At 44.5% G+C, this 25,026-nt stretch overlaps 2 protein-coding genes and 1 pseudogene across 6 annotated transcripts in view; 1 reads left to right on the top strand and 2 right to left on the bottom strand.

Moving 5' to 3' along the window:
* Positions 1–6,010, bottom strand: part of ALDH5A1 (aldehyde dehydrogenase 5 family member A1) — a 43,332-nt gene extending 37,322 nt beyond the window's left edge. For both annotated transcript variants that reach the window (XM_003263564.4, XM_030817379.1), the window contains exon 1: positions 5,432–6,010. In XM_003263564.4, the coding sequence (XP_003263612.2) occupies positions 5,432–5,785 (354 nt within the window). In that variant the 5' untranslated portion in view covers positions 5,786–6,010. The remainder of the gene's footprint in view (positions 1–5,431) is intronic.
* A 3,125-nt stretch (positions 6,011–9,135) lies between these two features.
* GPLD1 (glycosylphosphatidylinositol specific phospholipase D1) overlaps positions 9,136–25,026 on the top strand; it is a 92,749-nt gene continuing 76,858 nt past the window's right edge. For 3 of the 4 annotated variants that reach the window (XR_004031376.1, XM_003263563.4, XM_030817378.1), the window contains exons 1-2: positions 11,429–11,672; positions 14,942–14,997. Coding sequence is in view for 3 of the 4 variants with exons in the window: in XM_003263563.4 (XP_003263611.2) it covers positions 11,576–11,672; positions 14,942–14,997 (153 nt within the window). In the remaining variant the exon portion in view is untranslated. Of the gene's footprint in view, positions 9,158–11,428; positions 11,673–14,941; positions 14,998–25,026 lie in introns of those variants that run through there. The other variant, XM_030817376.1, reaches the window with a different exon arrangement.
* LOC115836475 lies at positions 15,576–15,673 on the bottom strand (annotated as a pseudogene).

Genomic DNA, 25,026 nt, shown 5'->3' with positions numbered 1-25,026 from the left:
CCTGGACTATTCTACTTTCTGTCTCTATGAATTTGACAACTCTAGGTACCTCATATAAGTAGAATCATACAGCACTTGCCCTTTTGTGACTGGCTTATTTCACTCAGCATAGTGTCTTCAAGTATTGTTCCCTATTATAGTGGCTTGCTGGCAACCTGGATTTGTCCCAGAGACTGACATATGGACTGGGGCATGCATGAGGCATAAGAAAGGGTTTTACACACTTAAGAAGAGGGCCCAGGCAAAACAACATGAATGCACTTAATACTACTGAAATGTACACTTAAAAATGGTTAAAATGGTAAATGTTATGTTATGCATATTTTGCCATAATTTAAAAAATTCCAGTGAACAAAAAACAGATAAACGGATACATTGGATTATTAACAATATTATGGGACCAGGTGTGGTGGCTCATGCCCATAATCACAACACTTTGGAAGGCCAAGGAGGGAGGATTGCTCGCGGCCAGGAGTTCGACACCAGCTTGGGCAATACGGTGAGATCCGTCTCTACACACACACACAGAAATTATCTGGGTTTGGGGCTGGGCGCAGTGGCTCACGCCTGTAATCCCAGCACTTTGGGAGGCTGAGGCAGGCAGATCATGAGGTCATGAGATCGAGACCATCCTGGCTAACACGGTGAAACCCCATCTCTACTAAAAATATGAAAAAATTAGCCGGGCATGGTGGCAGGCGCCTGTAGTCCCAGCTACTTGGGAGGCTGAGGCAGGAGAATGGCGGGAGGTGGAAGTTGCAGTGAGCCAAGACTGAGCCACTGCACTCCAGCCTGGGCACAGAGCGAGACTCTGTCTCAAAAAAAAAAAAAAAAACAGAAATTATCTGGGTGTGGTGGTGCATGCCTGTGGTCCCAGCTACTCAGAAGGCTGAGGTGGGGGAATCGCTTGGGCCTATGAGTTCAAGGCTGCAGTGAGGCATGATAGCATCACTGTACTCCAGCCTGGGCAATGGAGCAAGACCTGGTCTCAAAAAAAAAAAAAAAAAAAAGAAAAGAAAAAAGGAAGAAATGGTTTATTAAAAAAAATTAATTCATTCACATAAAACCACTTAAAAAAAGAAAACGAGGAAGGCCTAGAGAATCTAGGCCACCTGGGCTGCCATCAGGGCACTCTAAAGACAGCTGTTCAGGCTGTAGCTTCCCACATCTGCACAGGTGTATCCAAAGCCAAGAAGAACCTTCGTTTTTGTTTTTTGAGACAGTCTCGCTCTGTCACCCAGGCTGGAGTACAGTGGCACCATCTTGGCTCACTGCAACCAACCTCTGCCTCCTGGGCTCAAGCAATTCTCATGCCTCAGCCTCTTGAGTAGCTGGGATTACATACAGGTGCATGCCACAATGCCTGGCTAATTTTTGTATTTTTTCTTTTTTTTGAGACAGTCTTGCTCTGTCCCCCAGGCTGGAGTGCAGTGGGCATGATCTCAGCTCACTGCAACCTCCGCCTCCCAGGTTCAAGCAATTCTCCCTGGCTCAGCCTCCTGAGTAGCTGGGATTACAGGCGCCCGCCACCACGCCCAGCTGATTTTTGTATTTTTTAGTAGAGATGGTGTTTTGCCATGTTGGCCAGGCTGGACTTGAACTCCTGACCTCAAGTGATCCACCCGCCTTGGCCTCCCAAAGTGCTGGGATTACAAGTGTGAGTCACCGTGTCTGGCCTATTTTTGTATTTTTAGTAGAGACAGTGTTTCACCATGTTGGACAGGCTGGTCTCGAACTCCTGACCTCAGGTGATCCACTGGCCTTGGCCTCGCAAAGCACTGGGATTACAGGCGTGAGCCACCGTGCCCAGCCTGAACCCCTCCTTTCAAAAAGGAAGGTTCCCTGAGAAGATCCAAGCCCTTGTAAGATGGAAGCTGACATCAGTGTAATGTTCAAGGGGCACAGACATTAGGATGGGCGGTGTGATCTGAACACAGGATGATGCCGCTAGTGTCAGCAAGAGGTCCCAACACCCACCCTGCAGCTGCCAAACAATCAGTGACAGACTAGAAGGCTTTCCAGACCCCTGCAGTGTAACACCATTGTATGGCAGCCTTGATCTTCGTGGGGCCTTGTGGGACTCCAGAATGATGCCAGGGGAACCAGGGCTCAGGCCCTGGTCCACTCCTTTCCTGTGATCTCACCATCCCCATAGCTGTAAGTATATATGCAGTACACACAGGTATGAATTTCACATTTACATTTCTAGCCTAGGGCTCACTCTCAAACCTCAGACTCATATACCCAACAGCTCACTTTACATCCTCTCTTGGGTGTGAACCGACATCTCAGACTCAATAAGTCTAAAACTGAACTCATGATATCTCACCCTAATGCTGTTCAATTCAGCTATCCTCATCCTTCCAATTGCTCAGGCCAAAAGCCCTGGAGTCACCACTAACCCCTCTCATTCACCTACTTCCTATATAATGATCCATCAGAAAATCCAGTGGGCTCTAGCTTCAAAATACATCCTTTATGGGATAACTCTTCACCTTGTCCACTGCTACCACCCTGGTTCAAGCCACTGTGGCCTCCCACCTACATCCATGCAACAACCTCCTAACCTGTCTCTCTGCTTCTGCCACTCTTCATCTATTCTCAGCACTGTGGTTAGAGTGGCCTTTAAGCAGATATCTCTGCTTAAAACCCTGACATGGCCCCCCCTTTACTCAAAGTAAAAACCAAGTCCTTAAAATAACTCACAGGTCCTACATGCTCCACCCACTCTTCCCCTTCTGCCTGTGACCTCCCCTGATACAACGCTTCCCCTTTGCTCAGTCCACATGGGCCTCCTTGCTGTTCTGCAAATGTGTCAGCCATGCTTCTGACTTTGGCTCTAGCTGAATGTCCTTATGAGAGGTGAAGCCAGCTGGACTTCCTGGGTCGAGTGGGGACTTGGAGAACTTTTCTTACAAGAGGATTGTAAAATGCACCAATCAGTGCTCTGTAAAACACACCATTCAGCACCCTGTAGCTAGCAAGAGGATTGTAAAATGCACCAATCAGCGCTCTGGAGCTAGCGAGGGGATTGTAAAATGCACCAATCAGTGCTCTGTAAAAACACACCAATCAGCACTCTGTAGCTAGCAAGAGGATTGTAAAATACACCAATCAGTGCTCTGTAAAATACACCAATCAGCGCTCTGTAAAATGCACCAATCAGCAGGATCCTAAAAGTAACCAATCGCAGGGAGGATTGAAAAAAAGGCATTCTGATAGGACAGAAACGGAACACCAGAGGGGATAAATAAGGGAATAAAAAGCTGGCCACCACACCCCGCCCCCCACCCCAGCAGCAACAACCCACTCGCGTCCCCTTCCATGCTGTGGAAGCTTTCTTCTTTTGCTCTTCACAGTAAATCTTGCTACTGCTCATTCTTTGGGTCCATGCCATCTTTAAGAGCTGTAACACTCACGGCGAAGGTCCGCGGCTCCATTCTTGAAGTTAGCGAGGCCACAAACCCACCAGCAGGAACCAACTAGGGACACACTTACCTCCTTTGGTCTTTGTATCTCATGTCCTCAATGAGACCTACCCTGATGTTATGGGCTGAATGGTGCTCCTGGCAAAATTGACTTGTTGAAGTCCTAACCCCCCAGTATCTCAGAATGTGAGTGCATTTGGAAATAGGGCCTTTAAAAAGGGAATTAAGTTATGATGAGGTTATTCTGGTGGGCCCCAATCCAACCTGACTCCTGTTTTTAAAAGAAGAAGAGATTAGGACACATACACACACAGAGGAAAGACCATGTGGAGACACACAGGGAAGATTCATTCATATAACCAACTGCTTACTTTACATCCTCACTTGGGCGTGAACAGACATCTCAGACTCAATGAGTCTAAAATTGAGCTCTGATGAGATACAAAGACAAAACTGAGCTCTCTGCAAGCCAATGAGAGAGGCCTTGGAAGAAACCAACCCTGACAACACCTCGATGTGGAATTTCTACCCTCCAGAGCGGTAAAATGAGAAATGTCTGTTGTTCAGGCCACCCAGTCTGTGGTACTTTGCTATGGCAGCCCTAGCAGAGGACTATGCCTGGCCACACTGTTGATGCTGCATCTTGTCCCTTCCCTCTGGCCCGGATCCTCTCCTGCTTCTACCTTTTTTCCCGTATTGCACTCAGCACCTCTCACATACTTATTTGCTTAGATATTATGTTTGTTGTTTAGAGTTCTGATCTCTCTTCTACTCCCCTTCTACCCCATGTAAGCTCCAAAAGGGCAGAATCTTTCTTTTTTTTTTTTTTTTTTTGAGATGGAGTCTTGCTCTGTGGCCCAGGCTGGAGTGCAGTGGCGCAATCTCGGCTCACTGCAAGCTCCGCCTCCCGGGTTCACGCCATTCTCCTGCCTCAGCCTCTCCAAGTAGCTGGGACTACAGGCGCCCGCCACCACCCCCGGCTAATTTTTTGTATTTTTAGTAGAGACGGGGTTTCACCGTGGTCTCGATCTCCTGACCTCGTGATCCGCCCGCCTCGGCCTCCCAAAGTGCTGGGATTACAAGCGTGAGCCACCGTGCCCGGCCTCTTTCTTTCGTTTACTGAGGTATCCCGAGCACCTCTAACAGCGCAGGGCATACAGCAGGTGCTCAGTAAACAGCTGATGGATGAATGAGTGCTAAGACTCTCTTGTACTCGTAGGGATCGCTGGATGCATTCCTTCAGAGGGAGAGCTTTGAAGGACAGGGTAAAAAAATTTCACTGCCTTGATTCCAGGTTTAATAATATAATAACTGAAGGAAGAAGAAACTTTGTTAGTTTTCTTCTTACTCTATTCTCCCCATTTAATGGCCCTCCACCCCTTACTCCCAATTCTCCAGTGTTCTCTATGCAATGGCCAATAGCAGCATTTATCCATTTAGGCTGAAAACCTGGAGAACGGTCGTGGACTTCTCTCTTCCCCTGCACAAAACCCAAATCTTTCTACAGTTCTCTCCGTTTCCGATTCCATGATTCTGGCCCAGGGCCCTCACTACCAGCCTTCTTATGGGCAGCTGTAGCAGCCTCCTGCGTGGGCTCCCTGCAGCTGCCGAGATATTTCAGATACTCTGAAGGGCCACACGTGCTCTCTCACTTCCCTGACACCCCTCCCCTTTCTCCCCGCCCCTCCACGGTTAGGCTTGTTGATCATAACAAGCAGCTCGCTTGCATTAGGCGCTCGCGTTCTGCCTCCCCTACTGGGCAGTGCATACACTTCATGAGGCTTGAGCGCAGGGGCCGTGTCCCTAGCGCCTGGCACAAAGTGGAAACTCTAAACTTATTTGTTGGTCGTCTCCCTTGTTGCTCTGACTTTCCGCTTTGTATACCCCGGGGAACTGAGCACAGGAGGGAGGCGACGCGGCTGGTGTCACTTTGGGGCAAAGCCCCCTCTGCGCCTCGCTGTGTCCCCGGCCCGCTCCGGCCCCCTGCATCCGGGCTCTCTCACCTTGGCCGAGACCTCCCTCCAGCTGCAGAAAGCCTCGTAGGCAGCGCGCACGGCGGCGCGGGCCTCTCGCACCCCGCAGTCGGCTACCATGCCCAGAGCGGCGCCGCTGGCCGGGTCTTGCACCGGGAAGGTGGCGGCAGCCGGGAGCCAGCGGCCGCCCACGAAGCTGTCGGTGCGCAGCAACGCCGCAGAGAGGCCCGCCAGGCCCCCAGCGTAGCAACGGAGCTGGGCCGGGCCGGGCGCAGGCCCGGAGGCAGGGACCAGGCCTCCGGCGCGGGGGCGGAGGCGGCAGCCTGGAAACGTCGACCCGAGGCGCCGCGCTCCGCAGCTCCGCAGCCAAAAGCAGGTCGCCATGGCCCGGGCAGCGACGGCGACAGGAAACAGGCAAGCGGGCGCGCGCGCACGGGAACGCAGGGGTCGCGGGGAAGCAAGAGGAGCGAGGAGGCGCCGGGGACGCGCGGGGAAAGCGTGGGAGCTGGCGGAAGGTTGCAGAGCCACAGAGCAGCGCCCTCTCTCCGCGTCTTTCTCGCTGCACCGCCGCGCCGCCCTCTGCACCTTGCTCTAAGCGCCGCGCGGCTTCTCTCCTGGCGCGACCTTCTCCTGGGGGAGGATTGGGTTCGGGGATGGAGAAGGCTCGCCGGTAGATGCACCTGCGGACTGCTGTCACCTTTTCACTTTTCGGGTGCTCATTTGTCACTAACTGCTCCTGAGCCCCCAACCGCTGCTAGAGACCCACTCCCCTTAGCATCCCCCAAATTCGGCATCCCCGGAATTTGTGCGCGGTCCATAGATGCGCTGGTGCCTGCCCTAAATGCCAAGGCCGTGATCACGCTTCTTCATCGTTGTAGCTCCTGAGCACGTAGGATTTATTGGGAGCGATGGTTCTCTGAGGGGTCGAAGTGTGACCCCGCGTTCTGCTGCCTGCTTGCTTTTCTGGGTGTGTGTCTAGGCATTCTCCTAGGGGTGCTCCCGATAAATAACAGCGCCTTGGAAATAAACAGACTAGGATCCACACTCAGTCTGTTGCCGACAAGCTGTGTGACCGACAGGTTAACCTTAGTCCAGTCACTTACAAGATAGAACCATATCTACCCCATTTTGTTGTGAGATAACATAAAATGCTCATTACAGTTGCTACATTAAATTCAATATAGCGTTCAAAGCCATACTAGCTACCCTAGTCAAGCCACTAGTAAGATTAAAGTTGGGTCACCAACTAGTAAATGGAAGCATTTGTCAAAATTGAATCAACCAAGGTATAAGGATTGAGCATACTATCCAACCAAGGTATTTGAGGACCTTTAAACAGCATTCTTCATCCGCTCAAAAATTAGACTTGGGCTTAAGACTCTGAAAGCAGCAGGGAAGCTTAAAACCTAATGAGGATAAAAATAAAAATAGTAGGCGTTTGCTGGGAATTTGTGGGTGCAAATGAAGCCCAGCCCTATGCATTGATTTTAGGTTACGTATCTCCCTTTCTCAGCTCCTACAGCGTTGAGAGTATCTTGCTAGCTTTCACCTTTTTCTAGGACGTTGAATTTTTTTCTAGGACATTTGCAAAATGCTGAGGCAGTAACTTTAAATTTTGACTGTCTTTTGCTGAGTCAGATCCATTGAGTTTTGAGCTAGTCACATATGGCAGAAGTGATAACAGTAGAGTTTAATCAATTTCACACTATTTTGTTCTGTATTTTATTGCAGGAACTGGGGAGAACCAGGGAGTCCTAATAGGGATGTGGGCCAGTAGGTATCCAGTTGGGGCTGGGGAGCTGGCGTGTTTACATCTCCTGCCTGCAGAGGGAGATTTTGTTTTTGTTTTGTTTTTGTTTTTGGTGGTGGTTTTTGTTTTTTGTTTGTTTGTTTTGTTCTTGTGAGACCGACAGACTCATTCTGTCACCCAGGGTGGAGTGCAGTGGTGCGATTTCAGCTCCCTGCAACTTCCGCCTGCCGGGTTCAAGCGATTCTCCTGCCTCAGCCTCCCGAGTAGATGGGGCTACAGGTGTGAGCCACCAAGCCCAGCTAATTTTTGTATTTTTAGTAGAGACAGGTTTTCACCGTTTTGGCCAGGCTGGTCTTGAGTGCCTGACCTCAAGTGATCCACCCTCCTTGGCCTCCCGAAGTGCTGGGATTACAGAGCTCACTTCTACTGGCCTGGGGAAATCATTCAATTGAGGCCTCAATCAACTGAGGCCCAGAAAAGCCAAGTTAATTGTGGCTGCCTCTCTTGTTCAAAAATTACCCTAGTCCACTTACCTTTTTAAGGTTCTATTTCAAACGGTACCCACTCCCTTTCCCAGATGACTTATCCATTGGGTGCAGTAGGTACGATGCTAAGGGCCCATAAAACTTTTAGGAGCACTCAAAAATGTTTAATTTATTCTAAAATCTGAAGAAAAAAATGAACTTTTAGGTGGCATATTAAGATGTTAATCTTACACCAATGCAGATGTAAAATGTGATTTCTATTTATTGTTTACTTATTTTTGTGACAGGAAGTACTTCACAAGGGCAAAAGTGCCTGGAGCTTAGAAAGTTCACAATGTGGCCCTCCCCTTTTCCCTCAGTTTTGTGCCCCTCTTCAAGCCCCCATTCAGAGTGTAAACAATTTCCTCCTGGCTCCTGTCTTACTTCCAGCCTGTCCTGATGCCCCCTAGCACCTGGCCTGGTGTCTGTCCTTACCAGGGCCTACAAGGACAAGACCATCCAGGTGAAAGGGACCTCTTCCCTCCTTTCTCCTTTGCCTGCCCTTGTCCTGGGAACCTCCACTCCCCAGTTCCCACCCTTATTCATCCTCTCCCCCATTTTCTTTTTCTTTTCTGTTTTTCTTTTTCTTTTTTTTTTTTTTTTTTTTTTTGAGACAGGGTCTTACTCTGTCGCCCAGGCTGGAGTGCAATGGCACGATCTCAGCCCACTGCAACGTCTGCCTCCTGGGTTCAAGTGATTCTCCTGCCTCAGCCTCCGGAGTAGCTGGGAGTACAGGTGTGCGCCACCATGCCCAGCTAATTTTTGTATTTTTTAGTAGAGATGGGGTTTTGCCATGTTGGCCAGGCTGGTCTTGAACTCCTGACCTCAGGTGATCTGCCCACCTCGGCCTCCCAAAGTGCTGGGATTACAGGCGTGAGACACCGTGCCCAGCCTCATCTCCCCCATTTTCTAGACTGGCCCACATAAAGCTTGAGACCCTCTGGCTTTCAAACCTGTATTCTCCCTACTCACTCCTTAATGTAACTGTATGTTTACTTTTCACCTTGGGTCTGTATTTCCAGAAGAGTTCTAAATGGCAGAATCATGCTGTCTTGTTTATAACAAAGTCACCTATATTAGGAAAGGAGAGTGTGGGGCAGAAAGAAAAATATTTCCATATGCTTATTATTTGTCAGATAGTAATATTGTGAGCTACGTTTTAACTTTCTTTAAGTCATATCTTTGATGTTTTCATTGTTACCAAAGTAATACAAACTTCATAAAACTGCAAGCATTGTTGTCATATAAAGACCATATTCATAACTGTCACACTAAGCAAATAATTTCCTCTTATTTTATTGCATTCATAAATTTATGTCATTCTGAATCTCAAATACAAAAAAAAACATAATGAGAAATTGAGACATTTGGGATTAGTATTGTTTGGTAACTGAACCTATTCCTTTTTTTTTTGAGGTGGAGTCTTGCCCAGGCTGGAGTGCAGTGGTGTGATCTCAGCTCACTGCAACTTCCACTTCCCAGGTACAGGCGATGTTCCCGCCTCAGCCTCCTGAGTAGCTTGGACCACAAGTGCATGCCACCATGCCCGGCTAATTTTTGTTTTTGTTTTCTTCTTGGTAGAGACGGGATTTTGCCATGTTGCACAGGCTGGTTTTGAACTCCTGGCCTCAAGCCATCTGCCTGCCTTGGCCTCCCAAAGTGCTGGGATTATAGGCATGAGCCACCACACCTGTTCTGAACCCATTTCTTTGGTGCTTTTTGGATGGGTTTGTTGTATTATATATGGTTAGATATCTTTTCTAGGCAGTATTTTTTTCCCCTGTAACCGTTGATTGACTGCTCTTGGATGTTCTGAGAGAGTATATCCAAAGTCCCAATTAATAATTGCAACTACCTCACACACAGGCTGTAGAAGGCCCAGAGTGAGAGGGAGGCAAACTCAAAGGCGTTTGGTGTCCAGAAGGGGTGTGGAAACCTGCACACATTGCATGGATGGTGGGCACTGGAGGAGCAGGACGTGCTCTATCAAGGGGCAGCTGGCTCTTCGGGTGCAGCTGGTTGTTGTGTCACATGGAAGTGTCAGTTCATGACGCCAGTTTTTTTTTTTTTTTTTTTTTTTGAGACGGAGTCTCACTCTGTCGCCCAGGCTGGAGTGCAGTGGCGCAGTCTCGGCTCACTGCAAGCTCCGCCTCCCGGGTTCACGCCATTCTCCCGCCTCAGCCTTTCCGAGTAGCTGGGACTACAGGTGCCCGCCACCACGCCTGGCTAATTTTTTTTGTATTTTTTGTATTTTTAGCTTCACCGTGGTCTCGATCTCCTGACCTCGTGATCCGCCCGCCTCGGCCTCCCAAAGTGCTAGGGTTACAAGCGTGAGCCACCGCGCCTGGCAGTTCTTTTGTTTTTAAGAGAGCCAGAAATCTAGATTTCTACGTGAATTTTCTCATTTAGAAAAAGTTTATAAACTTGATTTAAGTTTATAAAACATCCTGTTAGCCAAACAAAACACATAGGCATATGGCCTCTGGACTAATCAGGAGTAGCTGGGCCTACTGCCCCTCAGGGTTTGTGGGGAGCTGCGGGATTCCTTTTCTTGGGGCTGTGCAAGTGGCTGTGTTAAGCTTACAGGGGAAGCTGTTGTGGCGACAACTGTCTCAAATCATTCCACTTTCTTTTGTTTTTTTTTTATTTTCGAGATAGGGTCTCGCTCTGTTGCCCAGGCTAGAGTGCAGTGGTGCAATCTCGGCTCACCGCAATCTCCACCTCCTGGGTTCGAGAGCCCCTCCCACCTCAGCCTCCCCAGTAGCTGGGACTACAGGCAGGTGCCACCACACCTGGCTAATTTTTGTATTTTTAGTAGAGACAGGGTCTTCACTATGTTGATCACGCTGGTCTCAAACTCCTGACCTCAGGTGATCCACCAGCCTCAGCCTCCCTAAGTGCTGGGATTACAGGTGTGAGCCACCACGCCCAGCCAAATCATCCCACTTTCTATTCATCCTTTCATTTGGCAAACCTGAGAGTGAATACCATTTCCTCCCACTCTTTTAGGAGCCCATCTCTTGCTTTTAATGTAAAATATGCATAATTTGTGTTTTAAGATTACCATCAGTTTCATGAAGAGCTTAATTTTTCCCATGGATGAAGTGTAACTGGCTACCTAATGATATATCCTTAGCTTAACATTTTCCAAACCCTGTTTCTTGGCCCTAAATCTGCCCCCTTCCTTCCACCTCCCAAGTGGAATTGATATCTTTGCTTCAGCTGCAGGAATCTGACCTTGCAACAGGCTCTGGATGAGCCCTATTAGAACAGCCAGAGGTAGAGAGACCAGGAGTGGCTGCTCTTGTGTAATCCCATACAAGTGTCAGTATCTGTTGCCAAATACTGAAAGAGAAGCCAGTTCCAGCTGATCACCATAAAAGCTTTCCCAGCACTTGTGGCTTGGGAGGTGGAGGAAGCAGGACAGCCTGATAAATGTGTAGAAAGGATGCATGAGAGGTCCACCCTTGTAAGGTGAGGTGGTCCAATATGTTGACTATCTGCACTATCTGCACAGGTGAGCCTTTTTATAGAAAGCAAAAAATATCTGGAGACAACTTTGCTTGCATCTCTACATAAATTTCATGTTAAAATGAAATCCAGAGAAAACCTCGGTCAGAAGATGCAGTGCCTCTGGCCTAAGACTTTACAGATTTCAGTTTATCCTCCCACCCCCACCCCCCAGGAGTACAGAGTTTGTTTGCTGTTCTGGTGAAGCTAAACAGTAGTTGAACAGTTGACTTCATTGGAAAACGATATTATTTTGAAATGAGGCTTGGTTTCCCGGGTCAGTGACCTGCTTAGGGAGAAGCGGTGGGTCTGCGCCTGGATTTCGGAGTCAGTGCTGCCGCAGCTCTGAGCATTCCCACGTCATCAGAGGAGCCGGTGGGCAATGAGAGCATGTCTGCTTTCAGGTTGTGGCCTGGCCTGCTGATCGTGCTGGGTTCTCTCTGCCGTAGAGGTTCATCGTGTGGCCTTTCAACACACGTAGAAATAGGTAAGTACTTGTTAATGTTATTGAGAGGACAAGACATCTGTCAAAGACATTAAGGAAGAGATTGAAAATCCAGCTCGTGGATTGATGCAGTTTCCCCTGGGCACTGAGCTGAGTGGCCTGACAGCAGGGAGGAGAAGCCCGTGATTGCAGTCATCCAGGGATAGGGATTGGCAGCATGGGTTCAGTTAAGGGGCGAATAAGAAAGAGAGCTGATGCCCCGTTGGTCATGGGGCCCCTGTGTGTTTCTCTGGGTGGGGAAATAGTGAGAGGCTCAGTAAACGAGAGGTTGCAATGCGGCAGCAGAACTGACAGAATGGGAGAGGAACAAGATGGGTGGAATATGGCAGGAGTGAGAAATGTGTACTTTTGTTGTTTTACATGTCCAAGGACAGGCATTTCCAAGTATATGTAAAGAGCCACGTATGGCCATGGGAGTGGGTCCCTGAGTCAAATTGCTGTAAAAGTGCTTGGCTTCAGGAAGGTCAAGAAAGTAAGGGAGTTTGGTCATCCACACTCACGGTGCCAGGAAGATGGCAGGAGTTGGGGAGGAGAAGGGGACAGCAAGCCAGTGCCACCGACCTTAGGGGCAAGGGCAGAGTCATCCTGGGTATAGAGAGATAGTACCACAAAGAGTTATTTAAAATTTTTATTTTTCTAGCTTTATTGATGTATAATTGACAAAAATTGTATAAATTTAAGATATACAACGTGATGTGTTGATATACGTATGCTTTGTGAAATGATTAGCACAATCAAGCTAATTAACACATCCGCCCCCCCACATAGCTACCATGTTTTTTTGTGCATGGGCTGAGAACACTTGAGATCTTTCTTAGCAAAAGGATTTGGTTCTTATATGAAGTGTATTTGTAACATGTTTTAACACATGGAAAATGTGAGTCGATTTGTTAGAATTAGCTATGATAACATTCTACAGCAATTTTCATATTAATTTCAGATATACCTGATGTTCTGAGTTTTCTTTTTTTTTTTTTTTTTTTGAGATGAAGTCTCGCTCTGTCCCCCAGGCTGGAGTGCAGTGGCGCAGTCTCGGCTCACTGCAATCTCTGCTTCCTGGGTTCACGCCATTTTCCTGCCTCAGTCTCCTGAGTAGCTGGGACTACAGGCACCCGCCACCACGCCCGGCTAATTTTTTTTGTATTTTTAGTAGATATGGGGTTTCACCGTGTTAGACAGGATGGTCTCGATCTCCTGACCTTGTGATCCGCCTGCATCGGCCTCCCAAAGTGTTGGGATTACAGGCGTGAGCTATTGTGCTCGGCCTGAGTTTTCTTTAGTTTAGATAAAAATTATAACAGAATTTTATAGTTATACCACTTCCAGAAGTTTCAAAGAATAATAAGATTATAGGCAAAAAATGAAAATTTGTCAGTGCAAAATAGACATATATACTGAGCTACTATGGGCAAGAACCTGTTATCACAGAATTTGACTATCTGAAAGGACACTAGAAGTCACCGAGTCCAGTTCTTTTCTTTTACAGATGAAGAAACTGATACTAGACAGTTTTACAGCTAAGTTTTTAGTGGCCTGGCCTAGAATTACATGTCCTGACAGCTGGTCTGGCATTCTTTCCATTAAAAATGTATTGCTAGAAGGGAGTCAGGAAACAATGGAAAAGAGAATCAGGCTTAGGTTCTAGTTCCAGCCATCCAGTAAAGTAGATGTGTGATTCTGAGCAATTCACTTTACCTACCTCTCAATTCTATAAAATGAGGGGGTTGAACTTCTTAAAGAATTCTAAAGTGTCATCCAGTTCTATGTTCTGTGAAGTTGAAATTGCCAAAACTACAGAGTAAGCTGATGAGGAACAAATATAAATGGAAATACTCAATTTTTAATCCGTAGCGTTTAAAAATTTACAAGACAGATTGCATCTGAAATTTTAATAAAACCAGATAATTGCTTACCTTTCTTCAATAAGTACCAAACAAAGGTCTTAATGGATATTTAAAGAATAATTTTTATGTGAACATAAGGCATCTCCTGAAATAGAATCTGCACAGATTCTGAGAATTTTTTTACATAGAAGATGACCAAAACTCCATCATTTATTTACTAATAAATTAGATGACTTTATAAATATTTTGGTTCACTTTTTCATTTCTTATAAAGGGCCTGAGTGGAAGGTTGGCATTATGTGAGTGAGTTAATTAGAAATGGCTTCGTTCAGCATAAATCACTGGAATCCTGCACACAGGTTATTTGTATTTGTGGGTTGTGACTTTTATGATATTAATGCTTATAGTAGTGGCAATAGTTTTTTGTTACATGAATTTTAAAAATTGGAGGTGATTCACAACAGAAATAAGGTATCACCTTTGAATGTCACTTCCCAGGGAATGTTAGTCCTCTTATTGATTCTTGGGAGATTCAGGCTGTGGGTGGATGTGGGGTGGAGTTGGTAGCTTTCTGAGATGATTTTGTCCTTCTGGTCCAATGATGAAAAACTTTTGAGGATCATTGGTTTAGTCCATAGGTTAGGTGTTATGTTGCAGTTTGTACTTAGGTTTGTCCGCCTCAGTACTGAAGCAAAATATGATGATGACAGTTTCTTTTTTTTTTTTAGACAGAGCCTCACTCTGTTGCCCAGGCTGGAGTGCAGTGGCGTGGTCTTGGCTCACTGCAACCTCTGCCTCCCAGGTTCAAGTGATTCCCCTGCCTCATCCTCCCGAGTAGCTGGGATTACAGGCACGTGCCACCACGCCTGGCTCATTTTTTGTATTTTTAGTAGAGACGGGGTTTCTCCATGTTAATCAGGCTGATCTTCCTGACCTCCGGTGATCCGCCCTCCTCGGCCTCCCAAAGTGCTGGGATTATAGGTGTGAGCCACCATGCCTGGTCTGACAGTTTCTTTATCTTGAGCTCCTACCAAGTGTCAGCCACTGGGCTTGTCACTTAGCATTTATTATTTCAACCAACCTATGCGGTGGGTATTTTTTAAACTCAATTTTCCATAGGAGGGAACTGAGGTCTAGAGAGGTTGAATAGCACTAAAGCTCATAGATCTATTTAATAGTTAAGCAGAAGCTTTAAATCACCATCTAAACTTGCTTTGTACTATAACAATAGAAATACTGCACAAATCTATACCTAATGAAAATTGCCAGTGAATGCAAACTCATTTCATCCTGCGTCCTTGACAGTTATAACCATAAATTGTGTATTTTTCTTTTAAAATCATCTCGCCTAAGTTATGTTTTCAGTAATAGTTGAACTTAATTGATTTATGTATTTATTTCTCTCAGGACACAGAGCTCTGGAGTTTCTTCAGCTTCACAATGGGCGTGTTAACTACAGAGAGGTAGAAATCTTGATTTTTCTTTTCTTCTTTGTGCATTAGTTTTCTTTTATAGGTGCCAAACAAAGATTCCAACAGATATTTAAACAGTAATTTTAAGACTCATTTTGGCTGGGTGTGGTAGCTCACACCTGTAATCCCAGCACTTTGGGAGGCTGAGGCAGGTGGATCACCTGAGGTCAGGAGTTCGAGACCAGCCTGACCAACATGGAGAAACCCCATCTCTACTAAAAATCCAAAATTAGCCGGGCGTGGTGGTGCATGCCTGTAATCCCAGTTATTCGGGAGGCTGAGGCAGGAGAATGGCTTGAACCCAGGAGGTGGAGGTTGTGGTGAGCTGAGATTGTGCCACTGCACTTCAGCCTGGGCAACAAGAGTGAAACTCCGTCTCAAAAAAAAAAAAGACTCATTATTTATTTCTTTATGTTATAATGTTGTATATTATGTTATTAATGTTATAAGACATTATGGTTAAAAGGTATATGTCTCTTCCAAGTGCTACTTGAACATTTTATATGTATCTTATATATATATCACACTTAAAATTTAAAGATTTTAATGATATGAATCATAATTTGAAAAAATACTTGAGAAATTTTTTAAATAGTACATTTTTAAAAATGTGCTAATCTTCTCTGTATCATTCCAATATTAGTATATGTGCTGCTGAGAAGAGCACATCTTTTTGTTTTTATTGTAGAGTTGGGGGTCTCACTATGTTGCCCAAGCTGGTCTTGAACTCCTGGGCTCAAGCAATCCTTCCACCTTGGCCTCCCAAAACACTGGGATTATAGGCATGAGCCACTATGCCTGGCCCATCTTTTTTGTTTTTATTTTAAAAAGTCATACTTGAGAGAAATCATTTATTTTCCACTTCTTGTTACTGTATGTTGTGCACAAATTGCATCACCAGGAGGAGAAGGAAGTATTTATTAAGAAATATGCACTGAGATTTTCCGGAGATTCTCCATCCAACTCCTACTATATTCTATATCCTGGTAGGACTAGCTTGTGACTCACGTTTACCCATCTTCAAATGAACACATTCTGATCATATGCACTATTTGTTCTATGGCTAAATAATACTTTGTGACGAAGGTGTAATTCTTTCATACCTGCATGTGATAAGTGGTTAGCATTCCCTTCTGACATCAGAATTGGGTCATTTAATAACATTGTCTTGATAATCCATTTGGGAAGCAGGATGGTAAGATAACTGAAATTTATTGTATCCTCAAAATATTTTTAGTCGTAAGATTCAGCTTCCTCACTTGCCAACCTAACAGGCTGAATGAGGAAAAAACAGCATTTATATCTGATAGTCATCTTCACTGACCTTGACGGTACGTAGGCAGGAAAGAGGAGTGGAAACGAGAATCTGCCTAATTCATCACATGAACAATCAATCCAGAGTGTGTGCAGAGTGATTTCTAGTAGAGGTATTCTACAAGGTATTCTAGTAGAGGTATTATTCATTTAAAACATGTTAAATGGACACAGACGCTCCCTTTCAGGATGCATTCTAATCCAAATACTAATGTCATCCTCAGAAATAGGCCAGGCATGATGGCTCATGCCTGTGATCCCAGCACTTTGGGAGGCCAAGGTGGGTGGATCACTTGAGGTCATGAGTTTGAGAACAACCTGGCCAACATGATGAAACCCTGTCTCCACTAAAAATACAAAAATTAGCTGGCCGTGGTGGCAGACACCTATACTCTAGTCCTAGCTACTTGGGAGGCTGAGGCGGGGAATTGTTTGAACCCGGGAGGTGGAGGCTGAAGTGAGCTGAGATCACACCACTGCACTCTAGTCTAGGCGACAGAGCAAGGCCTCATCTCAAAAGACAAATGGTGGGCCGGGCACGGTGGCTCATGCCTGTAATCTCAGCACTTTGGGAGGCCAAGGCGGGCAGATCACGAGGTCAGAAGATCAAGACCATCCTGGCTAACATGGTGAAACCCCGTCTGTACTAAAAATACAGAAAATTAGCCAGGCATGGTGGCGGGTGCCTGTAATCCCAGCTACTTGGGAGGCTGAGGCAGGAGAATGGCGTGAACCCGGGAGGCAGAGCTTGCAGGGAGCGGAGATCGCACTGCTGCACTCCAGCCTGGGGGACAGAGTGAGACTCCATCTCAAAAACAAAACAAAACAAAACACAATGGTGGGGCATGCCTCTAATCCCAGCTACTTGGAAGGCTGAGACAGGAGAATCGCTTGAACCTGGGAAGCAGAGGCTGCAGTGAGCCGAGATCACACCACTGCACTCCAGCCTGGGTGACAGAACAAGACTCTTCATAAGTTCACATGAAAATACCACCAATTCTAATCCGGCACCGCAGGATTTACTCTAGCCTTTACCGTGTCCGTATCTTTAACTCCTTTCTCTAATGCTGAGAAACCTGGCTCCCCATTATTCTCAGTATCTTTATTTATGTGCTTAGTCTCCTTGTATGTAATCAATTTCTTTTCTTTTTTATTTTGTTTGAGATGGGATATTGCTATGTTGCCTAAGATGGTCTTGAACTCCTGAGCTCAAGTGATCCTCCTGCCGTAGCCTTCTGAGTAGCTGGGATTACAGGCATGCGCCACCAATTTCTTGACCATGCTTAGCAAATTCCCTTAGCCTGACATGGCCAGAAGAATCCCCTTGGCCCAGAAACAAATGAAAAAATAAAACTAAACATATATAACAGATATATAAAGAAGACATACTGTAAATCACATGGGAAGGGGAAATATTCCTAATTGCTCATGTATTTCATTAAAATTTTTTTGAAGGAACTCCAGATTTGGAAACAGTTTTGCTTTTAGGGCTTAATTTTTATTCATTTTCTTTTTCTGAGACAGGGTCTTGCTCTGTTTTTTTTTTTAATTATTATACTTTAAGTTCTGGGGTACATGTGCAGAATGTGCAGTTTTGTTACATAGGTATACATGTGCCATGGTGGTTTGCTGCACCCATCAACCCATCGCCTACATTAGTTATTTCTCCTAATGCTATTCCTCCCCTAGCCCCCCACCCCCTGACAGGCCCCTGTGTGTGATGTTCCCCTCCCTGTGTGCATGTGTTCTCATTGTTCAGCTCCCACTTATGAGAACCTGCCGTGTTTGATTTTCTGTTCTTGTGTGAGTTTGCTGAGAATGATGGTGTCCAGCTTCATCCATGTCCCTGCAAAGGACATGAACTCATCCTTTTTTATGGCTGCATAGTATTCCATGGTATATATGTGCCACATTTTCTTTATCTAGTCTATCATTGATGGACATTTGGGTTGGCTCCAAGTCTTTGCTGTTGTGAATAGTGCTGCAATAAACATAAGTGTACATGTGTCTTTATAGTAGAATGATTTATGATCCTTTGGGTATATACCCAGTAAAAGGATTGCTGGGTCAAATGGTATTTCTGATTCTAGATCCTTGAGGAATCGCCACCCTGTCTTCCACAATGGTTGAACTAATTTACACTCCCACCAACAGTGTAAAAGCGTTCTTATTTCTCCACATCCTCTCCAGCATCTGTTGTTTCCTGACTTTTTAATGATCGCCATTCTAACTGGTGTGAGGTGGTGTCTCATTGTGGTTTTGATTTGCATTTTTCTAATGACCAGTGATGAGTTTTTTTTTGTATGTTTGTTGGCTGCATAAATGTCTTCTTTTGAGAAGTGTCTGTTTATATCCTTCAGCCACTTTTTGATGGAGTTTTTTTTTTTCCTCATAAATTTGTTTAAGTTATTTGTAGATTCTGGATATTAGCCCTATGTCAGATGGATAGCTTGCAAAATTTTCTCCCATTCTGTAGGTTGCCTGTTCACTCTGATGATAGTTTCTTTTGCTGTGCAGAAGCTTTTTAGTTTAATTAGATCCCATTTGTCTATTTTGGCTTCTGTTGCCATTGCTTTTGGTGTTTTAGACATGAAGTCTTTGCCCACGCCTATGTCCTGAATGGTATTGCCTAGGTTTTCTTCTAGGATTTTTATGGTTTTAGATCTTATATTTAAGTCTTTAATCCATCTTGAGTTAATTTTTGTATAAGGTGTAAGGAAGGGGTCCACTTTCAGTTTTCTGCATTTGGCTAGCCAGTTTTCCCAACACCATTTATTAAATAGGGAATCCTTTCCCCATTGCTTGTTTTTGTCAGGTTTGTCAAAGATCAGATGGTTGTAGATGTGTAGTGTTATTTCTGAGGCCTCTGTTCTGTTCCATTGGTCTATATATCTGTTTTGGTACCAGTACTATGCTGTTTTGGTTACTGTAGCCTTATAGTAAGTTTGAAGTCAGGTAGCATGATGCCTCCAGCTTTGTTCTTTTTGCTTAGGATTGTCTTGGCTATGCAGGCTGTTTTTTGGTTCCATATTAATTTTAAAGTAGTTTTTTCCAGTTCTGTGAAGAAAGTCAATGGTAACTTGATAGGGTTAGCATTGAATCTATAAATTACATTGCGCCGTGTGGCCATTTTCATGATATTGATTCTTCCTATCCATGAACATGGAATATTTTTCCATTTATTTGTGTCCTCTCTTATTTCCTTGAGCAGTGGTTTGTAGTTCTCCTTGAAGAGGTCCTTCACATCCCTTGTAAGTTTTATTCCTAGGTATTTTATTCTCTTAGTAGCAATTGTGAATGGGAGTTCACTCATGGTTTGGCTCTCTGCTTGTCTATTATTGATGTATAGGCATGCTTGTGATTTTTGCCATTGGTTTTGTATCCTGAGACTTTGCTGGAGTTGCTTATCAGCTTAAGGAGATTTTGGGCTGAGATGGTGGGGTTTTCTAAATATACAATCATGTAATCTGCAAACGGTGACAATATGACTTTCTCTTTTCCTTTTTGAATACCTTTTATTTCTTTCTCTTGCCTAATTGCCCTAGCCAGAACTTCCAATACTATGTTGAATAGGAGTGGTGAGAGAGGGCATCCCTGTCTTCTGCCGGTTTTCAAAGGGAATACTTACAGCTTTTGCCCATTCAGTATGATATTGGCTGTGGGTTTGTCATAAATAGCTCTTATTATTTTGAGATATGTTCCATCAATACCTAGTCTATTGAGAGTTTTTAGCAGAAGGGCTGTTGAATTTTGTCAAAGGCCTTTTTCTGCATCTGTTGAGATAATCATGTGGTTTTTGTCTTTGGTTCTGTTTATGTGATGGATTACGTTTATTAATTTGCATATGTTGAACCAGCCTTGCATCCCAGGTATGAAGCCGACTTGATCGGGGTGGATAAGCATTTGATGTGCTGCTGGATTCAGTTTGCCATTACTTTTTTGAGGATTTTCACATTGATATTCATCAGGATTATTGGCCTGAAATTTTATTTGTTTGCTGTGTCTCTGCCAGGTTTTGGTATCAGGATGATGCTGGCCTCATGAAATGAGTTAGGGAGGATTCCCTCTTTTTCTATTGTTTGGAATAGTTTCAGAAGGAATGGTACCAGTTCCTCTTTGTACCTCTGGTAGAATTCGGCTGTGAATCCATCTGGTCCTGGACTTTTTTTGGTTGGTAGGTTGTTAATTACTGCCTCAATTTCTGAACTTGTTATTGGTCTATTCAGGGATTTGACTTCTTCCTGGTTTAGACTTGGGAGGGTGTATGTGTCCAGGAATTTACCCATTTCTTCTAAATTTTCTAGTTTATTTGTGTAGAGGTGTTTATAGTATTCTCTAGTGGCAGTTTGTATTTCTGTGGGATCAGTGGTGATATCCCCTTTATTGTTTTTTATTGCGTCTATTTGATTCTTCTCTCTTTCCTTGTTTATTAGTCTGGCTAGCAGTCTATCTATTTTGTTGATTTTTTTTTTTTTAAAAGCTTCTGGATTCATTGATTTTTTTTGAAGGGTTTTTCATGTCTCTATCTCCTTCAGTTCTGCTCTGATCTTAGTTATTTCTTGCCTTCTGCTAGCTTTTGAATTTGTTTGCTCTTGCTTCTCTAGTTCTTCTAATTGTGATGTTAGGGTGTCGATTTTAGATCTTTCCTGCTTTCTCTTGTGGGCACTTAGTGCTATAAATTTCCCTCTACACACTGCTTTCAATGTGTTCCAAAGATTCTGGTACGTTGTGTCTTTGTTCTCATTGGTTTTAAAGAACATCTTTATTTCTGCCTTCATTTCATTATTTACCCAGTAGTCATTCAGGAGCAGGTTGTTCAGTTTCCATGTAGTTGTGTGGTTTTGAGTGAGTTTCTTAATCCTGAGTTCTAATTTGATTGCATTGTGGTCTGAGAGACTGTTTGTTATGATTTCCGTTCTTTCACATTTGTTGTGGAGTGTTTTACTTCCAGTTATGTGGTTGGTTTTAGAATAAGTGTGATATGGTGCTGAGAAGAATGTACATTCTGTTGATTTGGGGTGGAGAGTTCTGTAGATGTCTATTAGGTCCACTTGGTCCAGAGCTGAGTACAAGTCCTGGATATCCTTGTTAATTTTCTGTTTCGTTGATCTGTCTGATATTGACAGTGAGGTGTTAAAGTCTCCCACTATTATTGTGTGGGAGTCTACATCTCTTTGTAGGTCTCCAAGAACTTGATTTATGAATCTGGGTGCTCCTGTATTGGGTGCATATATATTTAGGATAGTTAGCTCTCCTTGTTGCAGTGATCCCTTTACCATTATGTAATGCCCTTCTTTGTCTCTTTTGATCTTTGTTGGTTTAAAGTCTGTTTTATCGAGACCAGGATTGCAACTCCCCCCCCCTTTTTTTTTTTTTTTTTTGCTTTTTACTTGCTTGGTAAATATTCCTCCATCCCTTTATTTTGAGCCTATGTGTGTCTCTGCACGTGAGATGGGTCTCCTGAATACAGCGCATGGATGGGTCTTGATTCTTTATCCAATTTGCTGGTCTGTGTCTTTTAATTGGGGCATTTAGCCCATTTACGTTTAAGGTTAATATTGTTATGTGTGAATTCGATCCTGTCATTATGCTAGATGGTTATTTTGCCCGTTAGTTGATGCAGTTTCTTCATAGTGTCGATGGTCTTTACAATTTGGTATGTCTTTGCAGTAGCTGATACTGGTTCTTCCTTTCTATATTTAGTGCTTCCTTAAGGAGCTCTTGTAAGACAGGCCTGGTGGTGACAAAATCTCTCAGCATTTGCTTGTCTATAAAGGATTTTATTCTTCACTTATGAAACTTAGTTTGGCTGGATATGAAATTCTGGGTTGAAAATTCTTGAAGAATGTTGAATATTGGCCCCCACTCTCTTCTGGCTTGTAGGGTTTCTGCAGAGAGATCCACTGTTAGTCTGATGGGCTTCCCTTTGTGAGTAACCTGAGCTTTCTCTCTGGCTGCCCTTAACATTTTTTCCTTCATTTCAACCTTGGTGAATCTGACGATTATGTGTCTTGGGGTTTCTCTTCTCGAGGAGTGTCTTTGCGGTGTTCTCTGTATTTCCTGAATTTGAATGTTGGGCTGCCTTGCTAGGTTGGGGAAGTTCTGGATAATATCCTGAAGAGTGTTTTCCAACTTGGTTCCATTCTCCCCGTCACTTTCAGGTACACCAATGATTTGGTCTTTTCACATACTTCCATATTTCTTGGAGACTTTGCTTGTTCCTTTTCATTCTTTTTTCTCTAATCTTGTCTTCTCGCTGTATTTCATTAAGTTGATCTTCAATCTCTGATATCCTTTCTTCTGCTTGATGGATTCGGCTATTGATACTTGTGTATGTTTCACGAAGTTCTTTTGCTGTGTTTTTCATCTCCATCAGGTCATTTATGTTCTTCTCTAAACTGCTTATTCTAGTTAGCAATTCCTCTAACCTTTTTTCAAGGTTCTCAGCTTCCTTGCATTGGGTTAGAACATGCTCCTTTAGCTCTGAGGAGTTTGTTATTACCTACTTTCTGAAGCCTACTTCTGTCTGTTCGTCAAACTCATTCTCCGTCCAGTTTTCTTCCCTTGCTGGCAAGGAGTTGTGTTCCTTTGGGGAAGAGGCGTTCTGGTTTTTGGAATTCTCAGGCTTTTTGTGCTGGTTTCTCCCCATCCTTGTGGATTTATCTACCTTTTGTCTTTGATGTTGGTGACCTTGGATGGTGTCTGTCTCTAACAGTCAGGCCCCTCTGCTGCAGATCTGCTGGAGGTCCACTCCAGACCCTGTTTGCCTTGGTATCACCAATGGAGGCTGCAGAACAGCAAAGATTGCTGCCTATTCTTTCCTCTGGAAGCTTGGTCCTACAGGGGCACCTGCCAGATGTCAGCCAGAGCTATCCTGTATGAGGTGTCTGTTGGCCCCTACTGGGAGGTGTATTCCAGTCAGGATACACAGGGGTCAGGGTCCCACTAGAGGAGGCAGTCTGACCCTTAGCAGAGCTTGAACGCTGTGCTGGGAGGTCCACTGCTCTCTTCAGAGCAGTCAGGTAGGGATGTTTAAGTCTACTGAGCCTGTGCCCACAGCCATCCCTTCCCCCAGGTGCTCTGTCCCCAGGGATATGGGGGTTTTATCTATAAGTCCCTGGCTGGGGCTGCTGCATTTTTTTCAGAGATGCCCTGCCCAGAGAGTGGTCTTGCCCTGTTACCCAGGCTGGAGTGCAGTGGCATGATCTCAGCTCACTGCAACCACCACCTCCTGGGTTCAAGTGATCCTCCCACCTCAGCCTCCTGAGTAGCCGGGACCACAGGTGCATGCCACCACACCCAGCTAATTTTTTGCATTTTTGATAGAGACGAGGTTTCAGCATGTTGCCCAGGCTGTCTCGAACTCCTGAGCTCTAGTGATCTGCCCGTCTCAGCCTCCCAAAGTGCTGGGATTACAGATGTGAGCCAGAGCCGCTGTGCCCAGCCTTTATTCATTTTCATTTTTGTCAATTTGGTAGGTGGAAAATGGCTTTTGTTTTAGCTTTAATTGGCATCTTAATTTATTTTTTATTTTTTATTTTTGAGACAGGGTCGGGCTCTGTCACCCAGGCTGGAGTGCAGTGGCATGATCTCGACTCACTGTAACTTCCACCTCCCAGGTTCAAGTGATCCTTTCAATTCAGCCTGCCAAGTAGCTGGGACTACAGACACACACCACCACACCAGGCCAATTTTTGTATTTTTTTGTAGAGATGATGTTTCACCATGTTGCTCAGGCCAGCCTCAAACTCCTGGACTCAAACAATCCTTCCACCTTGGCCTCCCAAAGTGCTAGGATTACAGGCATGAACCACCATGCCTGACCCGGCATTTTAATTATTAACTTATTAATGAGTTTAAATATATTTTCAATATTGGCCATTTCTATCATCCCCTCTGTGAACTGCCTGTCTTTTGCTAATTTTAGTATTACAATATTTATCCTTATTTTGACATGTAAGAATGGCTTATTTATATTCGCCCTTAATGTAGCAAATAATTCTCTTGGTTATTTTTCTTTTAAATTTATTTTTGATTTTTTTTTTTTACCATGCAGAAATGTTAAATTTTTGAGTAGTTAAATGCATCAATTTTTCTGTTATGGTTTCTACTTGTAAGTTATACTTAGAAAAATCATTCCCACTTCATGGTTATATAATTATTCACTTAAATTTTATCCTGTTAATTTTATGGCTTCATTTTTGACATGTAACCTTATAATTCATCTTGTATTTGTTTGGGTATAAAGCTTGACAGGGATCCAGTGACTTGTCATTGGTAATATTAATTTCAAGTCAGTGTCACCTAGGGCAGTGGTCCCCAAGTTTTTCGACGCCAGGGACTCGTTTCGTGGAAGACAATTTTCCTATGGATGGAGTTGGGGGTGGGGGGTAAATGGTTGCAGAATGAAACTGTTTCACCTCAGATCATCAGGCATTAGATTCTCCTAAGGAGCGTGCAACCTAGATCCCTAGCATGTGCAGTTCCCAACACGATTCACATTTCTCTGAGAATCTAATGCCACTGCCGCTGTGACAGGAGGTGGAGCTCGGGCGGTAATGCTTGCTTACCCACTGCTCACTTCCCGCTGTGTGGCCCCATTCCTAACAGGTCACAGACTGGTACCAGTTCATGGCCTGGGGGTTGGGGACCCCTGATGTAGGGTAAACATGGATTTGCCCATGCAGTGATGGTATACTCATTGTT

The sequence above is a fragment of the Nomascus leucogenys genome, chromosome 8 (assembly GCF_006542625.1).
Source record: "Nomascus leucogenys isolate Asia chromosome 8, Asia_NLE_v1, whole genome shotgun sequence".
Taxonomy (NCBI): Eukaryota; Metazoa; Chordata; class Mammalia; order Primates; family Hylobatidae; genus Nomascus; species Nomascus leucogenys.
Note: the sequence above shows the minus strand (reverse complement) of the source record. Positions and strands in the feature narration are given on the sequence as shown.